At 39.3% G+C, this 23253-nt stretch overlaps 2 protein-coding genes across 3 annotated transcripts in view; one reads left to right on the top strand and one right to left on the bottom strand.

Moving 5' to 3' along the window:
- Positions 1 to 8516, bottom strand: part of LOC131226278 (bystin) — a 32137-nt gene extending 23621 nt beyond the window's left edge. For both annotated transcript variants that reach the window (XM_058222083.1, XM_058222082.1), the window contains exons 1-3: positions 8187 to 8516; positions 7870 to 8079; positions 5652 to 5778 (exon numbers count right to left, since the gene is read on the bottom strand). In XM_058222083.1, the coding sequence (XP_058078066.1) occupies positions 5652 to 5778; positions 7870 to 8079; positions 8187 to 8318 (469 nt within the window). In that variant the 5' untranslated portion in view covers positions 8319 to 8516. The remainder of the gene's footprint in view (positions 1 to 5651; positions 5779 to 7869; positions 8080 to 8186) is intronic.
- A 3776-nt stretch (positions 8517 to 12292) lies between these two features.
- LOC131226280 (uncharacterized) lies at positions 12293 to 16758 on the top strand. Its single transcript, XM_058222086.1, has 2 exons — positions 12293 to 12643; positions 16515 to 16758. Exons 1-2 carry the CDS (start codon positions 12385 to 12387, stop codon positions 16739 to 16741), a joined length of 486 nt encoding a protein of 161 aa, XP_058078069.1. The 5' UTR covers positions 12293 to 12384; the 3' UTR covers positions 16742 to 16758.
- Positions 16759 to 23253: the final 6495 nt, after the last annotated feature.

The raw sequence follows: 23253 nt of genomic DNA on the forward strand, positions 1-23253 counted from the left end.
TATCATCGACACGTGACTCGTAAGTAGGGTCGGAGCTAGCAAGGCTCGATACTATCTGACGATCGGTGCTAGGCTCTGCATGAAATGGAAGGTCCGGATTAGATCTAGGTAGGATCAGCGGGTCTAACGCAACCACCTTGATATTTGAGACTTCTGAGCTGACTTTTTGCACTCGAACCTCTCATTCAGATCTTCCAGAAACGCCGAAGCTGCCATTTGTAGCGCCAATCCTGCAGAACTGACGCATCACCTGCTTCGAGGCAGCAAGGATATGATTACACTGCTAAGCCTCAAACGTCGTGGACGGTAGAGATTGAAACCCATTTGAAAAGGCGTCCGATTGAACACATGTCGGATGATCTCGCACCGGACTATCAACCTCGCCTGTCACCAGCAATTGTGTGACATGTATCCGTTACTACGTTCGATACTCCTTGGTAGCATGAAACTAGTGCACCGTCGTTCGAGTTCATGGTTCTTTCGCATCTAACGATAATGGCGGACTGCCCTTCTGCCTCCAGAAATCACCCCATCTGGGGATGGGGACATCCTTATCCTCCTTTTGAACCGGAAGATAGATCTTCCTTTCTTCGGCCATCTTCCTTTCTTCAAGTCCTGTTGGGACCTCCCCTACAGATGGTAAGATGATCGTGCATGGTGTTTTCCTCTCTTTTTTTATTCTTTTCTTTTTTTAAGGATAAGAAAAGGAGCAATACATATAAAAATAGACCTACTTCTAGCACAAATGAAGTTGAAACACAACCAAAAGAAAATGGAAGCAGCAAAGAGCTGCAAGCCCAATAGACAAGCATAAAAACAGCAAAACTAAAAAAACAATAACCAGAAGCACATCCCTGCTTGCTCCCCCTCCATGGCCAAAAAATCAGCGGTAGACTTACTGTCTCTCATAATGTGGGAGCAGGAGGAATCCCGGTAGCACAAAAGTCACATGCTTTATCAATGAGTTCAACCACCCTTCATGGATAGAGCCCCCTTCTGATCCAGGAAATGGCATTCACAGAATCTCCTTAAAACAGCACTAGGACTGACAAATGCTCAATAGCAATCATATACATGTGGACAAGGGTAGTGGCTTTGGCATGGAGTCTTGCAAGGTTTAAAATATCGTCCAATATAACTCAATTTCAGCCAAGGTGTATCCATTTCATTCAGGACCAGTGCAGCTCACACCCCTTTACACCACGGTATTCAATAACGCTAATGATAACAGTGGCCGTAACGGCCACCGCCATTTTCTTTTCTACTTTTTTCTTTCTCCTTTTTTTGGAAAAAAAAAAACTGTATCAGCCCTGGTCTCATAATGGACCGTTATAGGGCCATTACGATTTACGGGCCACTTCTTCTATAACTGCCATAATGGCCTCGTAACGCATAACAGTTCCCACCATTACCATTACATAAGGGTGGTTATACAGCTGTTACATTACCATTCTTTAATACCTTGCTATATACAAAGTAATCACAATTCAGCCAAACTAGTTCAATATTGGTATGATTCGCTCCGAGATAGGACAATATTCTTTTCCATCATATCCACAGCAAACCTATCACAATATAACGGAACTCATCCGGTTTTAGATGCGTCATACCTGTTTCTGAACTGGATGAGTCGCACTCAGAAATAGAATTTTTAAACCTTGGAGAATAGCAAACAAGGGTGCAAAAACTTGAAATACTACTCAAATACCACATCGGCTTTGGTTCATATCCAGTGTTCAAAATATCGGTTTTTCAATTTTTTGCAACTCGGTCCTTCTCATCCAAATCTCATAATCGAAGCTCCCAATCCATGATTTTTCATGCAAAACATGAAAAAACACAGATTTGTAACAACTCGACATTGATTTAACATGATTTTTTTTTTTTTTTTTTTAAAGGATCAAAAATAAAAAATGTTCACCGGATCGAACATGTGGGATATATACCACTATTTGTGCGTTTTGCATCACACAGGTGGGATACAAGAAAAATAGTGGGATATATCGGCCGATATCGTCGATATTTAAAACATTGTTCATATCAACACAATGTAGTCATGTAAGCTATCAATCTTTCCAAATTTAGAAACCTTCCAATAAGTTTCATGGTAGGACCCATTTGAGATTAAAGAGGGGTCAATTTTTTTCTCTTTTTGTTTAAAATTTTTAGGCTTTAATCAATCCAAGTCAACTTGTAACTACCTTTTTCCATTATTTATTTGCCTCTGTGTTTTCTTCCTTGATGACCAATTTACAGATGTTCCCATTTAATTCCATGATTTTTTAACCAAAGAATCCCAAATTTTCTTCTCAAAAGAAAATAGCAAACTCATGCCAGGGTGTTCCCTGTAAGTGACATGCTGCATCAGAATCTGGGTGTTGTGAGAAATGGGTAAGGGCTGGCTAAGGCGTCCCCCGAAAGAAAAGTGCCATAACGGCGCCTGGTTGCTATGAGAAGCAAGGGTTCCCATGCAAATTATGGATGAGTACAAGTAAAGAAGCTAGTCCAAGAGAAAAGGATTCTTCTTGTCACATGGAATATAGGAATACTAACAGGTAAGAGTATGGAGTTAGTAGATACGATGAAACAGAGGAAAGTTAACATATCTTGCACTCAAGAGTCCGAGTGGAAAGAGGCCAAAGCTAGAGAAATTGATGGATATGAGCTTTGGTATATAGGAAAGGACAATAATAGAAATAAGGTACAGATAATGGTAGATAAGGATTTAAAGGATAAAGTGGTAGATGTTAAGAGAATAAGCGATAGGATTTTATTAATAAAACTTGTGTTGGGAGAGGAGAAAATCAATGTTATTAGTGCACATGCGCTGCAGCCTACAGGTAGGGTTAGAGGATCTTGTCAAGAGACCATTCTAGGAGGAGTGGAGGACATGGATGGATGATGCAAGAAATTCCAAACACACAGGATTTTTGTAGGAGGAGACTCAAATGGTCATGTAGGAAAAGAAAGTAGACAATTTGAGTGGGTACATGAAGGATAGGGTTTGGGGAGAAGAAATGAAATGGAGTTGGTTATACTTGATGTCGCTATAGCATACAATCTAACTCTAGCAAAGCACATACTTCAAAAAAAGAGGTGAACATTTAATAACTTTAAAAAGTGGATCATATACAAGCCAAATAGATTTCTTTCCACTTAGAAAGATAGAATGATCAATATATAAGAACTGTAAGGTAATACCTAGAGAGAGTTTGACCATGCAACATGGGTTAATGGTTATGGATATTTATATTAAAAGATGGAAGAAAAGGAATGAAATAATAAGTGTCCAAAAATTGGGTGGTATAATTTAAAAGGAAGATAACAATATTATTCAGAAATAAATTAGTGGAAAAAAGAAAGTGATGTTGAGGAAGACGTAAAGGTTATGTAGAATGAGATGGTTGAGTGCTTTAGGAAGTAGAAAAAGATCTTTAGACGTATCTGGAGGGAAAAGCCAGTCATGTAATGTAACTTGGTGGTGGAATGACAATGTACAAAAGGCTATTAATGAGAAACATTCATGTTTCAAAGCCTGACAAGGGACTAGAAACAGTGAAAATCTTGGACAATAGAAATGCCAAAAAGATTACTAAGAAAGTACTAATTGAAGCTAAACTTCAAGCTTATGGTGATCTTTATGATATATTTGGGGACAAGATAAGGTGAGAAAAATGCCTTCAAACTTGCAAAAATGAGAGAGACGAAGAGTAGGGACCTAAATCATGTTAGATGCATTAAGATTTAAGAGAGATAATCAAAGGGTATAGGTCGAGGACAACAAGATCAATGAAAGGTGGTGAATTTATTTTCAGAACTTGTCAAATGACAATCACTCTGAGAGCACAAGAACTGAAGGAACCATAGACTCAAATGACGTTGGAATCCACATATACTTTTGTAGGAATAGGATATATATAAAGTGAAAGAAGCTTTGAGAAAGATGAAAACAGGAAAATCCCTTTGACCGGATGGCATACCAGTAGACTAAAGGACTGAAGGAACCATAGACTCAAATGACGTTGGAATCCATATATACTTTTGTAGGAATAGGATATATAAAGTGAAAGAAGCTTTGAGAAAGATGAAAACAGGAAAATCCCTTTGATCAGATAGCATACCAGTAGAGGTATGAAAGTGTATGGGAGATGCTAGGTTATCTTGGATGACAAACTTGTTCAATAAGATTGTAAGATTGAAGAAAATGAGAGAGTAATGGAGGTAAATTACGGCAGCACCCATTTATAAGAAAAAAGGAGACATACAGAGCTGCACTATCTATCATGGGACAAAACTTATGAGCCATACTATGAAACTTTGAGAAATAGCGATTGAGCAAAGATTAAGGCATGAAACCAACGTATCATAAAATCAGTATGATATCATGCCAGGGAGGTCCACTAAAGTTGTTTTCCTACTTAGACGATGGAGAAATATAGGGAGATGAGGGAGGATCCCCACATGGTCTTTATTGACTCAAAGAAAGCTTATGATGATAGGGTTTGTGGAGAGTTAATCTGGTAGGTGTTGGGAAAGAAAGGAGTTTCAGGAAGATATATTGACATGATTAAGGATATGTATGAGGGAGCAATGACAAATGTGAGGACCACTAGTGGAGAGACAAGTGAGTTCCCAATTATTGTAGGCTTGCGCCAAGAGTCGGCATTGAGCCCGTAGCTTTTCACAAAATGGTGTTATGAACAAGTTAACGAGGCATTTGCAAGAAGAGATCCCATGGTGCATGTTGTTTGTAGATGACATAGTTTTCATTGACAAGAAGAGGGAGGGCAGGGCATATGCACAAAGCTAGATTTAAGGAGAGGGTGCTTTAGAATCCAAAGGATTAAAATTAATCGGACTAAAATAGAGTATATGGAGTGCAATAGTAACAATAGGAGTGGGAATGAGGAATTAGTTAAGATTGTTGACCCTGAAATTTCCCAAAATAACCACTTTCGATATCTTTGGTCAATAATTCATCAGAGTGGAGAGATTGAGAAGGATGTTGCTCATAGAATTCAAGCAAGGTGAAAGAAATGGAGATGTACCTCTAAAGCTTTATGTGATGGTCATGTACCTCTCAAACTGAAAGCAAAATTTTATAAGTTGGCTATAAGACCAGCCATGCTTTGTGCAATAGAATGTTAGGTAGTTGAGGAATAACATGTTCATAGGATGTGTAGATGAAATAAGGATGTTGAGATGGATGAGCGCAAAACAAGGAAGGATAGGATTAGAAATGAATGCATTCAAGGGAATTAGGAGTAACACCAATTGGTCATAAGATGAGGGAAAGTAGACTTAGATGGTTTGGTCATGTGCAGTGGAGACCAAAAACTGCGCCGGTTAGGACTGAGTTGGTACAAGTTGAAGGCTCTAAAAGGGCAAGGGGAAAGCTAAAAGGATGTGGGTGGTAGCAAGAAAAGACTCAATGACCTATGTTCTAACTTATGGCCTTTGATAGAGTGGAGCGGTGTAAAAGGATTCATGCACCCAACCTAAATTAGTTGGGATAAGGCTTACATGATGATTGATGATGAAAAAGAAAATAGCAAACACTCAACTGAATTCAATGTCTATCCCATCCAAGAAATGAACGAATGCTAAGACAATTGAAGTTGCCAATTTAATTCTAAGAAGAGACTACCTACCTGAAGCTACTTCTGCATCCTTTTCTTTGATTCTTTGTATGATAAGATCAGCCAACGTACGCTGTGGACCAGCATCCTTGGACATGAATGCCGCCAAGACCATCTCATCCTCCTCATCAATCTCTTCCTACAAAATTAAGGCACTATAATTTCAACCCCAACCACTTAAAATAGGAGGTATTATCATAAAATGGTCAGCATCCCTTTTTATGTACCAATTTTTTTATCCACTTTGGAATTCTTACAGGAGGACACACTTTGCAGCAACCTAGACTGATCATCTAGTGGGCCCCACCATGGATGGGTAATGTAATGGATACATATTGACACCTTCGCATTGCACATATTCCGCATGCGATATTTCTTCTTTAACAATCCACTTGCAGGACAGCAAACACATGGCTAGGATTGCTCGACATGGTAATCATTTTGCAGTGTCAATCATATATGGTGCAGCCCTGACCAAATGAACAAACCAGATCACCGGGAGGTAGGGCCTGCCTTCCTAATCAAGTGTTCTGATATCTAATTAAAAATGCAATAGAAGAAAAGAACAAAAATGACAGTTACACCCTTTTCCATTGTAATTTTATTTCCTACTCTTTCATTTTGCCTTTACAGTTTACAAAAGAAAAGGGTGCGTATGGGCCATTTGGATGCCTATAAAATCCTTTTGTTGTAAAGAGTTTATAGGTAAAGACATTACAAGGGCTGTTTGGATGCCTGTAATTGCCTGTAAACTAGGCAATTTTGCATGTTTCATATTACAGTAATCCAATCATGGGTTAGCTGCTAGATTTGAAATCGGATAAGGAAGCATTGTAGTAGGCCTTCTCCACCATCTCTCGCTCGGATGTGAGTTGTATGTAACTCCTCAGGGACCAAGACAGTGTAACCCATATCAGTGTAGGGTCCACCACGATGTTTATCTAACATCCACTCCATCTATCAACTTTGCCAGATCATTTTAGGACGCGAGCCAAAAATAAGGCCAATCCAAAACTTAAATGGGCCACACCACAAGAAACAGTGGGGATTGAACGCCCAATCGCCCATCATCGAAACCCTTTTGGGGCCCATGGAAGTTTTGGAGCAGGCCAATATTTGTGTTTTCCCTTCATCTTGATGAGAATCACCTTAAGTATGGTTTGGATTAGGAATTAAAAAAGGCCATGGGCCCCAGTAAGGTTTCAACTGTTTAGAATGGTGTGGCTCACTTGGGTCTTGGGTCTGACTCATTTTTTGGTCTCCCATCCTAACATGAGGTGTGGAAAGCAAAGGTCTAAGCTTTGGAGAATGTCTCTCTTGGCTGTTTGTTGGGCTGTGTGGGAAGAAAGGAATGGGAGATGCTTTAAAGGTATTTCGAACTTGTTAGAGGCTACTATTCATAGGGTGATTCACTTTATAGTTGAGTAGGCCTCTTCTGTCGAAAAGCTAAAGGGTTGTGATTTGCTCTTTTTAGGAGAGTAGCTGATCGGCTATCTCAGCGGTCCAGCTCTCCCTCTTTCTTCCAGTTTTTTTCTTTTTGCTTCAATAAAATTTCTCGTTATCTATCCTAAAAGCTGAGCTGGCGAAATGATGGATGGAGTGGATTTCATGCAGACATCACAGTGGAACTCAGAACTCCACGGAGCTTTGGATGATACAGGGCCCACCATGATCTGTGTATTACATTCAACCCTTCCATTAATATTACTTCCCTGTTTTCTCTCCTCAGGCCCCGAGATCAGGAAAATCTAGAAACCAAGTGGGCACCACAACAATCTGGGCAATTTTATTGGTAGCGTACACATCACAGCCGTTTCTTCTGGTGTAAGCCCACCTGACTGTTAGAATGGCTTGATAAACTGGACTGGATGGCATATACAGTCCACATGGACCCAAAAAACAATCAGAAGTTATTAATGGTGAGCATGCCCTTCCAAATTATTGCTAGTGATGTGACCCACCTGATAATTAGAATCGCCCATCTGCCACTCTAAGCTGTCTGGAGTGAAAACCCCATTACAGGCTACAAACACTTTACAGGTTATCCAAACACAGATAGGTGTTTACTTGGAAACGCTTTATAACTAAGACAGAGTTTTCATGTGTAAATTGTTTATGTTTGAACCTTACAAAGGATGAGCTTATTCGAGTTTTCTGAGGAAACTAATATTTAAGCCCCCATTGTTGATAGATGCACCCCTTGTTGACAAATGAGATTGAGAGAACTCACCACACGACCATCATACTGGCTTTGGGTTTCTGAAAACCCATCAAACGCATCCAAATCACCTTCTCCATCACTGTCCGATGCGGCGGACGGATCAGTGGCAACAGATGAGAAAGCAGTTAGGGTCTGTGGTCCAGCTTCTTCTTCGAGGATTTCTTTCTGCTGATTCAAGGCTTCTTTTAGAATCTTCGAAGTCAGATTCGAAGATATGAGCTGTAAAAAATTACAAAAAAACTAATAAATAAGAATCTAATAAAAACAAAATTTATAAGAAAAAAAGAAGAAGAAAATTTATAGGGGAATAATTGTCTGCAATTTGCCTTCTGCTCCTTCTGATGGGTTTTAGGAAGACGGGAACGCTTCGTGGACGCGGTGGAAGAGTAGTCCGCAGGAGCACCCAAGGGCTGCTGGTGCTGCAGCTGCTGCGGCGATTTTCTTTTCTTGCCTGCCATTAGAGAGGGAATAGTGGAGTCGTACGGACAGGGAGATGGGGATTTTCGGAAAGAGAGTATAATGTTTTAGACAGAGAGATAGAGCGATTTATCCCTCGAGAGAGGGAGCGGCCGTTGCCAGAGTCGCTCGAGAGAGTAGCAGCCGTCGCAGGAGAAGGGAGCGGCTACGAGAGCGAGGGAGAGAGGTGGGGAGAGATGAAATCATTTTAATAAATAGGGAATTTTACAAAAACCTTACTGTTTGCATAATTGCATTCCGGTACCTTTTTTAATTAAACTTTCATTAAGCTGCCTAATTAGTTGAGTTATTGTAAACGAGTATCTTATGTTAGTTTTAACTAACGAATTAGGGCGTGCACGAACCGAGCTAGCTCGGTTAGCTCGCTAACTCGACTGGAAAAAGCTTGGTTTGACACGACTCAATTCTAAGTTGATTTTGAGCTCAGTCTAGATAATTTTTTGCACTCGAAAATGAGTACAAGTCAAGTTCAAGCAGCCCCAACTCAACTTGACTCGAATTGAATCCAGCTTGAATCGAATTCGGATCGAACCAGTTCAGTGACTCGATTACTTTACCATTGATGTTGCTCACCAAGTATTTGATAAAATGACTCAACAAAGTGTAGCCGGTCGTAGGGAAGGTATGTACATGAGACAAATATCCTTTTTTCCTTAGTTTTTATCTTGCTTAGAAGGTGTTTGATAAAATACCTATAAAACCATTACTTCTGTTTCAGAGAAATTTTGAAGGTCCAGTACAGATGTTTGTGAAAATGCCTCAATAGTAAACTCGGCTCGATCTTGACTTGAACTCAGCCCAAGCTAGCCCAAGTTGTTGACCAAACCGAGCCGAGCTAGCCAGTTAGGCTTGAGGACCAAGCCAAGTCGAGTTCAAGCTGAGGTCAGCCAGTGGCCGAGCCGAGTCAAGCCGGCATCAACTCGACTCGGTTCGACTCAATGTACACCCCTGGTGGTCAATGATTTTTTTGCTAAAATGGCAAAAACGCCCCCATAGCTGAGCCTTCAAGGACGGAGGCGGATTGCATACAATCATTGTGGGCCCACTATGATGTATGTGTTTAATCCACACCATTCATCTAACTTTCCAGATCATCTTAGCGCACGAACCTAAGATTCAAATGTCAGGTGAAGCACACCGCTGAAAAAAGTAGCGATTACCCACCATTGAAAACTTCCCATGGGCTACAAAAGTTTTGGGTCCTGCCCATATTTGCTATTTGCCTTTTCACTTGTTTCTTCGTCAATGAAATTTAGATTAAGTAGCCTAATAAAAGCGTGAGTGTGTGGGGGTGTGTGCGCGTGTGTAAATAATAAATTTTTTTTTTTAAAGAAAAAAAAAAAAGTAGCCTATTAAAAGCACACAAAACATATGAAGTGCATTGAAGGTCCTTAATCATACCATAGTGTGGACATACAAGATTTTCAACACAAAGAGGTCATGAGTTCAAGTACAAATTCCATCATAATCATAGTCAGACCCAGGAAGAAAACTGATGGTTGGATGTGCAGGCCTTATATGTTCTATCCACGTTGTATATCCATTTTAATATATTATTTTTCAGCATAAGCTGAGAGAGGAGACAGATTGACAGCTACATTTTATGGCATGAGGTGAAAAGGGAGACAAAGTAAGGGCTAGTGTGGACATAGATTAAAGGTTCATGTGGACCACACCGTATGTAAGTAGTGGGGATTGTAAGCCTACTCTTGAAAGCTTCATGCGGCTCATGAAAAATTTGGATCAAGCTGATATTTATATTTCCCTCCATCCATATTTATTTGACCTTATGGACAGGTCGGATAGCCAATAAACATTAAGGTGGGCCCTATACGGTTTCTAACAACTGGAGTTTAATCCCCACTACTTCCTATGGTGTGGTCTACTTGAGCCTTTGATGTGTATCTTTTTTGGGCTCATGTCTTAAAATGATACGTCAAAATAGATGACAACATGGATAGCGCATATACATCACGGTGGGCCTGTTGAGCCCCATCATGGTCGGCCCGTTGAGCCCCTTAACTATCCGTCTCTGGCAAGGGAGTGGATTAGTTGGGATGGCGGGCTCACCCAAGATGGTGAAGCCCTTACGGTGTGGCCCACCTTCATGTATGTATTATGTATCCACATTGTTTATCCATTTTTCAGATCATTTTAGGGCATAATTCCAAAAATAAAGCAAATCCAATTATCAGGTGGACCATGACATATGAAATGGTGGTGATTGATCACAACACCATTAAATACTTCTTAGGGCACACCTTCATGTTTCCGGTGTTTGTTTGCCATCCAGTCTGTTGATAAGATCCTATAAGGGGAAGAAAACAAATAACAGCTTGATCCATAACTTTTGTCGCCCATTAATGGCCAATTATCATTGTTTACTATAGTATGGTCCACCTAATGATTAGAGTTGCTTCATTTTTGGGATAACACCCTAAATTTATATAGGAAAAAATGAATAGAAAGCATGGATACAAATTACATACATAAAGGTGGACCCAACAATAAAGGCCATACCGTCTTGGGTGAGTCGGGGTATGTAGAAACCTCACCCAAAATGATATTAAACTATTCTTCAAGCTCTAGCTGAGCTTTGATAAAACCATTAGTGGACAACTCGAGGACCATTAAAAATCCAATCGATCAAATAGACATGACTCTTGGTGTGTCACGGGATTAACCAATTAATCTGATTGATATATCTAACTCTTGTCCACTTGTTTTGCCAGCTTATTTTAGATCATGAGCCCAATCAAGAAATAAATCCCTATTGCAAAGTGGACCACAACACTAGAATGCAATGGGGGTAATCACACCCATTGTTAAAACCTTTAGGGCCTATTTGGCCGGCGGGATTAGGATGGATGGGAAGGATTTTAAGATAATGATGGTGGTGTCAATGGATTAGTTTAAGATCCATGGGATTGCTACATCCTGGGACAAGTTCACTGGGTCTATTTGCCACAGCTTGGCATATCCTAGGATTTTACCTTCCAATCTGTCCGACCAAGGGTTGGGATCAATTTTAAGGTAATAATGGTGATGTCAGTGGATTATTTTAAGATCTATGGGATTGCTTAGATCGGGGACAAGTTCACCAGGTTTGTTTGGCTTGTCATGCATATCCCAGGATATCGGGATCCCATCCCTCCTAATACCATGGGATCGGTCTGGCCAAACAAGCCCTTAGAAGAGAAGGGCACATCATAAGGGTTGCTTAGATGCCTATAAATGAGCTACATTGTAAATCATTTACACTCCATGTTTAGATGACCTTTTTTGTATGTAAATAATTTACAACATTTACCCCATCTCATTTGTATAGGTATAAAGATCAAATTTCATTTAGGGCCCATTTAGTTAACATATTACCAAAGTAGATACTGATAAACGGGCAATAATTATTTACCCTTTTAAATTCATGTTAGCTGGTGTGAGATGATGATGGTTGACTAATGCACCAAAATGAACACCGAGAAAAACTAGACATTCTAAAATTTTAGGGCATGAACTAAAAAATGAGGTAAATCCACAGTGATACAGACCACAACACAATATACAATGGAAATTGAATACTTATCATTGGGAACTTTTTTAGGGCCACGAAAGTTTTGGATCAAGCTAATAAATGTGCTTTTAATTCGTTTTTAATTCATCAATACACATTACTATGTGTCATGTACCAATTTTAGTTTTTAACGGTTGATCATTGTCCCCTTATTTTATGTGGTGTGGTCTACTTGAGCATGCAGTTTACTTCAATTTTGGGCTCATGCCCTAATTTGAGTCAGTAAAATGGGTGAATGGTTTGAATCAGAAACATACATCATGGCGGAGCGAATGAACGGATTGGATATAACACATACATCATTGTGGGCCCCAGAGAGCTTAGGTCTGCAGTCACGTTCATTTCTAACTTCCTGCGCATCATCTATCGCAGTCCGCCAGAGTATTAAAGTTTTTTTCTTTTTTTCGAAGCAAACCTCCTCTCAATAACCCAGCAACTCGGCTCTTCTGGAAAACACCCTCGAACGGTCCACTTTCATGGCAAATTGTGGTCCGATAATCGTCGAGCTAGGGCAAGATCCAACGGCAGAGAAATGCTGGAACGCGATCGAGGAGATTGTGAGAATGGAGAGGAAGATTTTCCCCAAACACGAATCGCTTGCGAAATCGTTTCGGGAGGAATTGAGAAAGAGGAACTGCGGGCTGTTGTATTCTCAGACAGAAGCGGGAGAAATCGTGGGCTATGTCATGTATGCATGGCCATCTTCTCTATATGCATCCATCACCAAACTCGCAGGTATAAGAAGAAAAATACACCCTCATTTTTTAATGCACACACCTCTTTTCATACTTTTTAGTGATAAAACAAACCATACTCGTAAAAAAAAGAGAGTAGTTATGCATTTCGGCGTGGGTTATTGTTTATGGGTGCGTTTGGTTGCACCGAATTTCATGAAATTTCACGATTAATCCGTCTAATTTGGTGTAATTTTATGATATTTTGTGCAACCAAACACACCTTCTTCTTTTTTTTCTTTTTTCTTTTTTTTTTTTGAGAAATCATTGAGTCCTGATGTGCCAGTGTTTCCAATTGGGGCCAGGTTAGTTCATCTAGACTGTTGATTTTGTGGGTCCCTTTGTAGTTGGGAGTCAGTAAGGATAGATGGTAAACGTCTAATCAGTGTTCTAGAGATGGACGGTTAAGAAATAATTGCAGTCTTGGTCTGGAAAAGGAAGGAATTGGATGGAAAGGAACTTAGGGATCGGGGTTTGGTGATCCTCTTTCGGTTAGGCCATGACAGTGGGGCCCACCTTATGTATTGTTATATCCATGCGGTCCATCCGTTCTGCCAGCTCATTTCAGGGCCTGGACCCAAAAATGAAGTGGATCCAAATCTTAGGTGGGTCACACCACAAGAAACAATGGTGATTGAATGGCCACCAATAAAACTTCTTGTGGGACACAAAAGAGTTGGATCAAGCTGATATTTATGTTTTCCATTCATCCAGGTCTGTGTGACCTTATCAACAGGTTGGATGGTGGGCTGGGCCCTAGGAAGTTTTTAATGGTGGACATTCAATCACCATTGTTTCTTGTAGTGTGGTCCATCTGAGATTTGGATCTTTTTTTTTCTTTTTTTGGACCCATGCCTTATAATGAGTTGATAAAACATAAATCAAGATGGGCCCCACAGTTCAGCCCATCAAGGTGGACCATTGTTCTTTATATTTTTAATTTTTTTCATTATTTTAACCATTGCCCATTAAAGCAGTCCATTTTTATTTTATTTAATCATCTTGTGTGCAGTCCAGCCCATCAAAGGCCTCACACTGTCACACACAAGAATCCTTTTTGTTTGATTATTTGTCTCCACTGTCGATTAATTATGTTTTTTGCACCATCATTATGTGCTCTAGGTTACATCTGATAATGTGTCTGATTGTTGTAGGCCATTTTTATTTTTTTTCATTAACTTGTATTTTGCTAAATACTGAGTATATTGATTGGAATTACAATCCATTTCCATTTAGTGTCTGATTATTGTGAAGTTTTTCTTTTTCTTTCCTTCTTTTTTTTTTTTGGTTACAATCATGGACATGAATATCGGTATCGTATTGGCCAATATGGCCATATCGTATCTGTGTCAGCATGAGACGATACATGATACGAGGTCGTAATGGCCCGATACCAAAAAACTGACTCGTATTGGTCTGTATTGGCTTGTATAGCCGATACAACAATGATATGGCCGATACAGGCTGATACGCCCATAAAAGGCCAATTTCGATTATTATTTTTTTCAAAATTTCACATATGTCTCATTTTATTTATTTATTATTTTTTTATTTTTCATTTAAACTATGGAAGAAGCTTAAAAACTCATTTTAGGCTAGATCTAAATTTATTTTGGGATTAAAACAGATGATTTGAATGGGATTCAACAAATCGAAGTGAAGTGGACCATTATGGGAAAAATCGAGAAGAAGGGTAAACCTTCACTTTCTTTTTTATATTTTCATTTTCTTTTTGTTGTGTTTCAACTTAATGGGCCATTGTTCACCAAATCATGCTTGATTTGTATTTAATTAGGGCCCATTTAGTTGACCTTCAATCAGTCAAATCGATAGACAACATTCTCATCAAATAATGGTCCGATACACCCTTGAATACATGGTCAAAATAATTAAAAAAGAAGAAGATAGATTCTTGTGTATCTTCCCCCAATATTTTTCCATATTTGTTTGCTTTAATTTTTTTTTTTAAAATCGATACGGGCAGGTACGGCTCCAATTCTGATACGAGACGTTGTATTGTATCATTTTTCCACCGGGCCGATATGCCAATCGATACTGACATTCAGTACCATGGTTACAATCCATTTCCTTTCAATGCGCATATTGAGTTATTGCTCTGTATTATAGGTGTTTTGAATCCGTGACCCACTTGATGATTGGTTTAACCTAAAAATTAACTTAAATATTCATCTAGATGGGCGTAACAAAATGACATTTTTTGTGCCTAGCTTTTCTTACGTGATTATAACATTTTAGAACGATTTCCCAATCCAAGTTCTGCTTGGTGCAAATATGCAGTTTCTTGCTTATAATTAACTTATAGGTTACCTAAACCAAAAACGAACTTACGTGTAAGTGATTTACAGCTTACATCCAAAGAATATTCTTTGCAAGTGACTTTCACCTATGACTTACTTGTAAGTTACTTATAACTTAAGGAACTTACAGGCATCCAAACAGGCCATTAATTTTCTCTAAATTCCATCAAATTAAGTGTGCTTTTTTCATAAAGGATGAAAATGCCTCTCTCTATATAGCAACAAAAATCTTTTGTTTTGTAAACAACAAAACTACCCTTGTACATAAAGAGCCATGGAAGTTTCATGGATCTAACTCATCTATAAGTACGCTGACTCATGTTTGTCTTAAGAACTTGAAAAACATGACCATCCTCAACTTAGGTTGTAGGACACACCCTCAGAAAAGGTTTGGATGAGACAACCATTATTTGTTTTGTGTAGGGCCCATTGTGATGTTTATATGCTATCCATTACATTCATCCAATGTCCCTCATCAAAATGAAAGAATTACCCAAAATGAGATCAGGTAAACAATCCTAACCTCTGAATTGTGAAAACTTATTTTTGATCATCATTTACAAAAAGTAACCCGTTCTAGTTACAAGGTAAGATATGAAGTGCCATAGAGAATGGGACCATCTTTTGTTTGACCCCACAATGGTACAGGTGGGATAGATCTTTGTGGAACCTGAGCCATTAAATCTGGTGGGCCCCATCATAGGATGCACTTTGCCCAAATATCCATCCCATCAGAAGAACGTAGGCATCTCATTGAAATGAACAATACATCATATTAACCACATTTAAGCTTGTGGCTTTGAATCCTGGTTTCCGTCCTTGTGCTGGACTGGAGTTGAGTCAACTTGGTCAGGTTGGCTCACTTGGAACTAACCGGTGAGTCAAAGCCAAACTGGGGAGGAACTAACCGAAGCAGGCCGGGTCGGACGAAATCGACTCAACTTGTTCAAGACCAAAATGGGCGCTTCTGATGATATCCATTCCATGTTTAATATGGGCCAGATGAGATGTCCAGGGTCCCACCATACGGACGGTTTGTTTTCCAGAAGGTAATCTCCCCATCACTGTTTGTTGGGCTGAACGAAAGCTCAGTCGATCAATTACATCTTGAAGTCATCAAATTGTTTGTGTTCTGGTGTATCTTTCCTTATTTGATCTGCTACATGTCAATCTGCTGACCCTATTGGCTGATGCAATAAGGGGACCACACAAAGTAAGGCTAGCCCACTAATGTAGGGGCATTTTCACACTGGGCTTAAGTGGGGTGGCCTGTGGGATGCGGGGCACACTCAGGGTGGGCGGCCCGTGTGAGGCGGAACCCATGGATTTGGGGCCCACGATGAGGGTTCGGCCAAGGACCTAACCCATGGATGTGGGGACTGTGCTATGAGATAAAGGGATTAATTCACCATGATCTATCAATTTGAGCTTTTAGAGCAAGTGGTTAATTGTCCTGCATCACCCACTGTGGTAGCTAGTGAGATTGCTGGGTTACATTGCCCTCTGTCTTTCTTTCCTTAATTGTCCTGCATCACCCACTTTGGCTTTACACAGTGAAGGAAAACCATAGAAGTCAAGGCCATGGAGAAGCGTTGCTGAAAGCGGCAGTTCACAAATGCAAAACAAGGAAGATTAAGCGTATATCTCTTCACGTCGATCCTTCCAGGATTGCTGCTGTTTCTCTTTACCAGAAATTGGGTTTTCAAATCGATAAATTGATTGAATGTTATTACACTTCTGATCGAAATGCCTATAGAATGTACTTGGATTTTGATGATTAATGCAAAATGATTTTGTATGATTGCCTCTTAAGCCCTCTGATGAAAGATCCAGCCCATTCATCAGGTGGGTCCCACCTATGTTTCTTGACCCAGAAACAGCTTTAAAGAGCTGTCTCATGCCAATCTCGTTATCATGTGGGCCATGCGTTTACATTACATGCAGACTGTTGGTTAATTTTTCAAACTTCACGTTTCTTCACACACGCTTGGTTCATGTAATGACCAGAATGGCCTGGTTTTTGTGCCATGAGTGAGACCCACCTGATGAATGGCCCAGATCCTGCAGAGAAGATAAGTGATTCAGATGGAGTGGCTACCACATTTCTTGCTTGCAATTGCCTGTGGATTTGAAGGGTAGAGTTAGATGCCAGTCATTGCATTTCTTTTCATTATCATTATTACATGTTTTTTTTTGCTATTTTCTGCTTACTACTCAAGAAGTGCATATTCATTCAAAGTGTATAGTGTTGCTGTTATTATAATTTCCTACCACTATTCAGATATGAAGAACGAGAAAGATCCAAGCCTTCATGTTGATCTGGTGTCTTTGTCATTGCATTTCTTTACTGAAAAATGGATCTCGAAAGCAGTATAACTGAGGGAATTTTCATTACTCTTTAGATAGATATGCCAGAAAAAAGGATCTCGAAAGCAATATAACTGAGGGAATTTTCATTACTCTTTAGATAGATATGCCAATGAAATGTACTTGGACTTTGGTAAGTCTTCTCTCATTTTCAAGTTCTCATGAATGTGTTTCAAATTCATATCAGATAAGTCAGTCCTTTGCAAGTGTCGTGATACTTTTTCTTTTAATTTAAAAATACTACATTGAGTCTTTCTAATATCCATATGATCGCATACTATTGATTCTGTGGAAGATCTATTCCAGTTTATTTTCTACTCTATTATGGTTGGGGAATGTAATTTCCACCCCCTAAAATTGGGCTCGAACCTGTAGTTCAATGATAGACAGGTCTTGTTTCAACATTGAGGTCTCACGTTGGAGCCCCACTTCTTTTTTTTTCTTTTCTTTTTTTTTTAAATGAAGAAGAAGAAGAAAAGCAAAAATAAAAATAAGAAATTCACCCCCTAAAATTGGTCCTTCCAACCCTACAGAAGTGATCAGGTTGTAGTTTAGGGGTTGTTTGGATGCCTGTAAAGTAGTAATCAGATTACATGGGTCGTTTGGATGGGTGCATTTGCTAGTACTGGGATTACAACTAAAAGCTATAATTGAAACATCGCAGGAGGGCATATTTCATATTAAAAAGAGATTTGAGGTGCGGCTTTGGCATTCCCACCCTCCCCTTCTCCCTATCACCAAACCTATGGTTAAATGATATAGACCATCGTGCATTTGTGGCCCATTGTATATGGGGCACCCACTGTATACGTGGGCCATTGTATCCTCTCTATGTGTATCATCCATCTATGTTTAATAAATTAATGGTCATGATTTGACCCATTGTATATGTAGGGTCATCCATCTACAAAAGTATCAACTAAAAAAGGAATTAGTAGGCCCATTTTTGTGGCCACTTACTGATTGGTTTAGAATAAGGATTGACTAAGGGGGCGTTTGGCGCATGGGTTTAAAGGGGATTAGGTGGGAGTGGGTTTTAAGATCGCATGGATGATTGCAAGGTCCTTTGGAATCTGTGCCGGAGCAAGGGATTTTTGCAATCCAACTTTGGATTTCATGTGCCTAGTGGTCAGTGCTATGTGGGGCCCACCATGATGTATATGTTTTATCCATGCTGTCCATCCATTTTGAAATATAATTTTAGGGCTTCATCACAAATTGAGGTAGATATAAATCTCAGGTGGACCACACCATGGGAAAACAGTAGTGATTGAATTACACCATTAAAAATCTCCTAAGGCCAACTGTAATGGTTGTTTGACATCTAACCTGTTGATTAGGTCATAAAGACTTGGATGAAGGGAAAAAATAGTTATGAGCTTGATCCAAAACTTTTGTGGCTCCCAAAAAGTTTTTAATGGTGAGCGTTCAATCAATACTGTGCGGTCCACTTGAGATTTGGATCAAACTCATTTTTGGGCTCATACCATAAAATGATATGGAAGAATGAGTGGATGGCATGGATGAAACATAGACATTATGGTGGGGCCCACAGAGCACCGACCGGTAGTGGCAAGGTGAGTAGCAAATCCGTTTCCATTCCAGCCGTTCTCTTCCAAACACACGAAGTGGGATAGCCTCTAAGCCATGGGATTGCTCGACAATCCCCGACACGATGTAATTAGTATGTTTTGCTAATCTCATCCCACTTAAATCCATCTACTCACATGCTCCAAATACTCCCTAAAGGCTTTATTGAGTTGGGCCTATCTATATTAAATGAAGACTTTATACGTCATTTGATGATTTTTAAAGAATTTATCACTCCAAGGTCTGTTATATATGAATATCCAATTATAAAAGTTATTCAAACAGAAACAATTGTTAACCTGTAAGTAGATTATAAATTAAAGTCAAATAGGACATATTCTAAACACTTTATACTTGTAATCCAATTGTGGATTATAATTTAAAAAATTTATATACATCCAAACAACCCCTTGCATGGGCCCACCTTCCGAGGTGGGTGGATCCCTTACTGTTGGACCCACCGTGATTTATGTACCTTACATTCACACCGTTAATCCGTTTTGATGACTCATTTTAGGGCATGATCCAAAAAAAATGGAGGAGGTCCAAATCTCAGGTGGATCCCACTAGAGGAAACAATGGTGATGGACAACTAGAAACTTCTTGTGGACCAAAAGTTTTGAATCAAGCTGATATTTGCGTGGTCCTCTCATCCTGTTTTTTGTGACCTTATAAACCGTTTGGATGGAAAACAAGCATTGCGATGGTCCCAAAGAAGTTTTTAATGGTGTGTATTCAATCACCATGGTTTCCTGGTGTGTTCTACCTAAAATTTGAATATGCTTCATTTTTTGGGTCATGTCCTAAAATGAGGTGTCAAAATGGATGGTTGGTGCGGATGTGAGTCATACATTTTGGTGAGCCCACAGTCAGGGATCCACTGAAGTCGTGCCCACTTTACATACACATATCATCATTATTATCATGACCTAAGCTTATTATCCCAACCAATTGGGGATGGTTGTATGAGTCTCTTTTCCACCGTCAAATTCTATCAAGTGCCATGACTTCATTTAGACCATTAGCTACTGAGGCTTTGTTTACTTACCCCACCCTAATCCTTCATTTAGATCATAACTAAGGCTACGGGCATTGTGTTATAATATGAGCTTGCGAAATTGATGTACAGAGTGGATTTCACGTGGACATTTAAGTCGCCTCATAGCTTAATGGGTTACATTAAATTTGCATTAGAGATATAAAACAGGGAGAGAAGAACAAAGCTAACTTTTTGCATCTAAATCTAGCCCTCTCCTGGCTTTTTTGCAAGTAAAAATCCTGATTGTGCGTCCAACGACGGCAACTACAATTTTTTTTTTTTTTTAAATGTCTTTTCATATTCTTAAAATTAGTTAAAGTTTGTCGCTGTGGAGACTAATTGCAGGGCAAAAGATATTCAAACACTACTAAGGTGATATTCTTGCTAAAAATGTTGCATGGGAGAATTTCCTCTATGTGCATGCGTTGGATAATTTCCTCTTATGTGCATGCATGTGTTGTAACAACACACCGCAGATCTATAGCTCAAGTGATAGACAGAATGAAGAAAACCTCACATTCGACACCGAGGTCTTGGTATCTCACTTCGGGCGGTACACTGAGTGAAGATAACCTCATTTCAACACCGAGGTCTTGGTATGGATAAACCACTTGAAGATAACCTTTTTTTTGTTGGTGTCCGATGCCTTCAATCTGACAGATCACTGTTTGATGACATCGAAGCAAACTCGATGCCATCAATTTTTTTTTGGAACTTTCACCCCTTGTCGCTGGACAGTTTTGGTTATTCTTCGATGTCATCGAAGGTTTCGCGCAGATTTTCTGCGAAACGCAAATTTTGTGATTTTTTGTTTCCTATTTTGATTCTACTTCTTTTTAAAACTATATAAAGGGTGTATACAGACTGGAAGGGTATTCCAGGGTATTCTAAGAGGTTCTAAGTGTTTCTAAAAGGGTTCTAGGGTTTCAAGGGGTGGAGAAAAGGTGAAGTTTAAGGATTGCTCAAGCCAGGTAAGTCATCTATCTTTGTAATATGTGCTTTCATGGTGAAATTTTATGTCGCTTTGTGCCGTAGTTTTTTCTCGCAAGAGTTTTCCACGTTAAATCTCTGTGTTCTTTTGTGTTTGCTTGGCGCTCTTGGATTTTTATCCTAGATATAGATCTGTGTAATTCCGCAGCACAAATCCCAACAAGTGGTATCAGAGCAATCGTTGAGGTACAGATCTAAATCTAAAGGATTAACAATAATGGGTAACGTCAAGTTTGATATTGAGAAGTATTCAGGCAAAAATAATTTTGAGTCATGAAAGGTTAAGTTGATTTGCCTATTAACCAAGTAAGGCGAGATTAAAGCTTTTGAGAAGCAAAAATCTACTATGAAATATGAAGAATGAGAAACCCTTGATCGTAATGCTTTAGCCTCCATCTGTTTATGTCTCACGGATGAGATTCTCTATAATATTTTGAGGGAGAAAACTGCAACTAGTTTGTGGGCGAAGTTAGAAAACATCTATGCGAAAAAGTCCTTTGAAAATCGCCTACACTTGAAGCTATAGTGTTATACCTTCAAGATGGTAGAGGGTGGAGATCTAGAAGCCCACATCAACAACTTTAATAAATTGATGTATAAATTGTTGGATATGGAGGAATCAGTCAAAGATGAGGAACATACATGTTGAATTTTCTTCCTGCATCTTATGAGTCATTTAAGGACACGATGTGCACCGCAACTAAAACCCTGAGTGTTGACACCGTTATTTCAGCCCTTCAAGAGAAGGCCATGAGAAAGTTAAACGGCGACATGAGAATATCTTCCGATGCACTGATTACGAGGTGTAGAGATTCTGAGTGAGGTGCAATATCTTCTAGACCTATATCGAAATCCAAAGGCAAAGGCAAAGAAAATTAAAGTGTTAAAACTGTGGGATGTCTGGACACATGAATAAGGATTGTAAAAATCCTAAGGTGAAGAAAGAAAATTCAATAGCTTCTTCCATGGAAGCCAATGTTGTCACATTTGATGAAGGGACAAATGGTGGTGATGTTATGTCTGTTTCCATAATTAGTCACTTACACGATAATCATAAAGACGAGTGGATACCTGACACAGGAGTGTCATATCACATGACTCCTCATCGGAGTTGGTTCGCCAATTACAGAGAATGCGATAGTGGATAGGTTTTTATAGGCAATGACAATGTCTATAATGTTGTAGCTATTGGTACGGTGAGCATCAAGATGTTTAATGGGATAGAGCGTACCCTAACTAATATCAGGCACGTTCCTAATATGAAGAAAAGTCTGATTTCTCTCGGTACACTCGAGGCTATAGTGTTCACTGGTATTGATGGTGTCCTTAAAGTTTCAAAATAGTCACTCGTGATCATAAGAGCACAAAGGCACAGTAACCTTTACAGATTGATTGAGACCACTTCAACAGATGGAGTAGCGACAATTATTTCAGATTCCACGTTTTTACGCATGTGGCATGCTCGTCTGAGCCACATGAGCGAGCGAGACATGAAGGTTCTATCTGATCGTTGTTTGATTCCAGTTTTAAAAATTTTCGATTTAAATATATGCGAGTATTGTATATACAGTAAACAATCTATATCATTTTTAAAATCTGAAAAACATGTATGTAAGGGAGTGCTTGATTATGTGCACTTTGATGTATGGGAGCCATCGCCAGAAGTTTCTATTGAGGGATTGTCATAATTTGTTTCATTCATTGACGACTAATACAGAAAAGTTTGAGTTTACCTCGTGAAACGTAAATCCGATGTTTTCACCATATTGAAATAATGGAAGACAATGGTAGAAAAACAGTTAGGATAAAAAACAAAGGTTTTAAGGACTGACAATTGTAGAAAATTTACTTCCACTGATTTTAATGAATATTGTAAGAATGAAGGAATTATTAGGCACAACACAGTGCGCCACACAACCAAACAAAACGATGTGACTGAGCGGATGAATCGGACTCTCTTGGAGAGAGCTTGATGCATGTTAAGTAATGCTATGTTTAGCCAGGACTTATGGACTGAGGCCGTTAATACAGCTTGCTACTTGATGAACCGATCTCTATTTACGACAATTGAATGTAAGATCCTAAAGGAAGTATAGAGTGGTCATAAGATTGACTACTCAGATTTGCGCATATTTGGTTGTGATGTTTACTCTCATGTATCGTCAGTTGAGATAGATAAACTAGACCATAGAGCTAAAAAGTTTTTTTTTTTTTTGCTATGACATTGGTGTGAAAGGTTACAGATTATTCGACAAGGTCATCACTAGCCTTAACGTCAGATTCGATGAGAGCTCCCTATTCCATAAG

This window comes from Magnolia sinica, chromosome 14, assembly GCF_029962835.1.
Source record: "Magnolia sinica isolate HGM2019 chromosome 14, MsV1, whole genome shotgun sequence".
NCBI classification, from domain to species: Eukaryota; Viridiplantae; Streptophyta; class Magnoliopsida; order Magnoliales; family Magnoliaceae; genus Magnolia; species Magnolia sinica.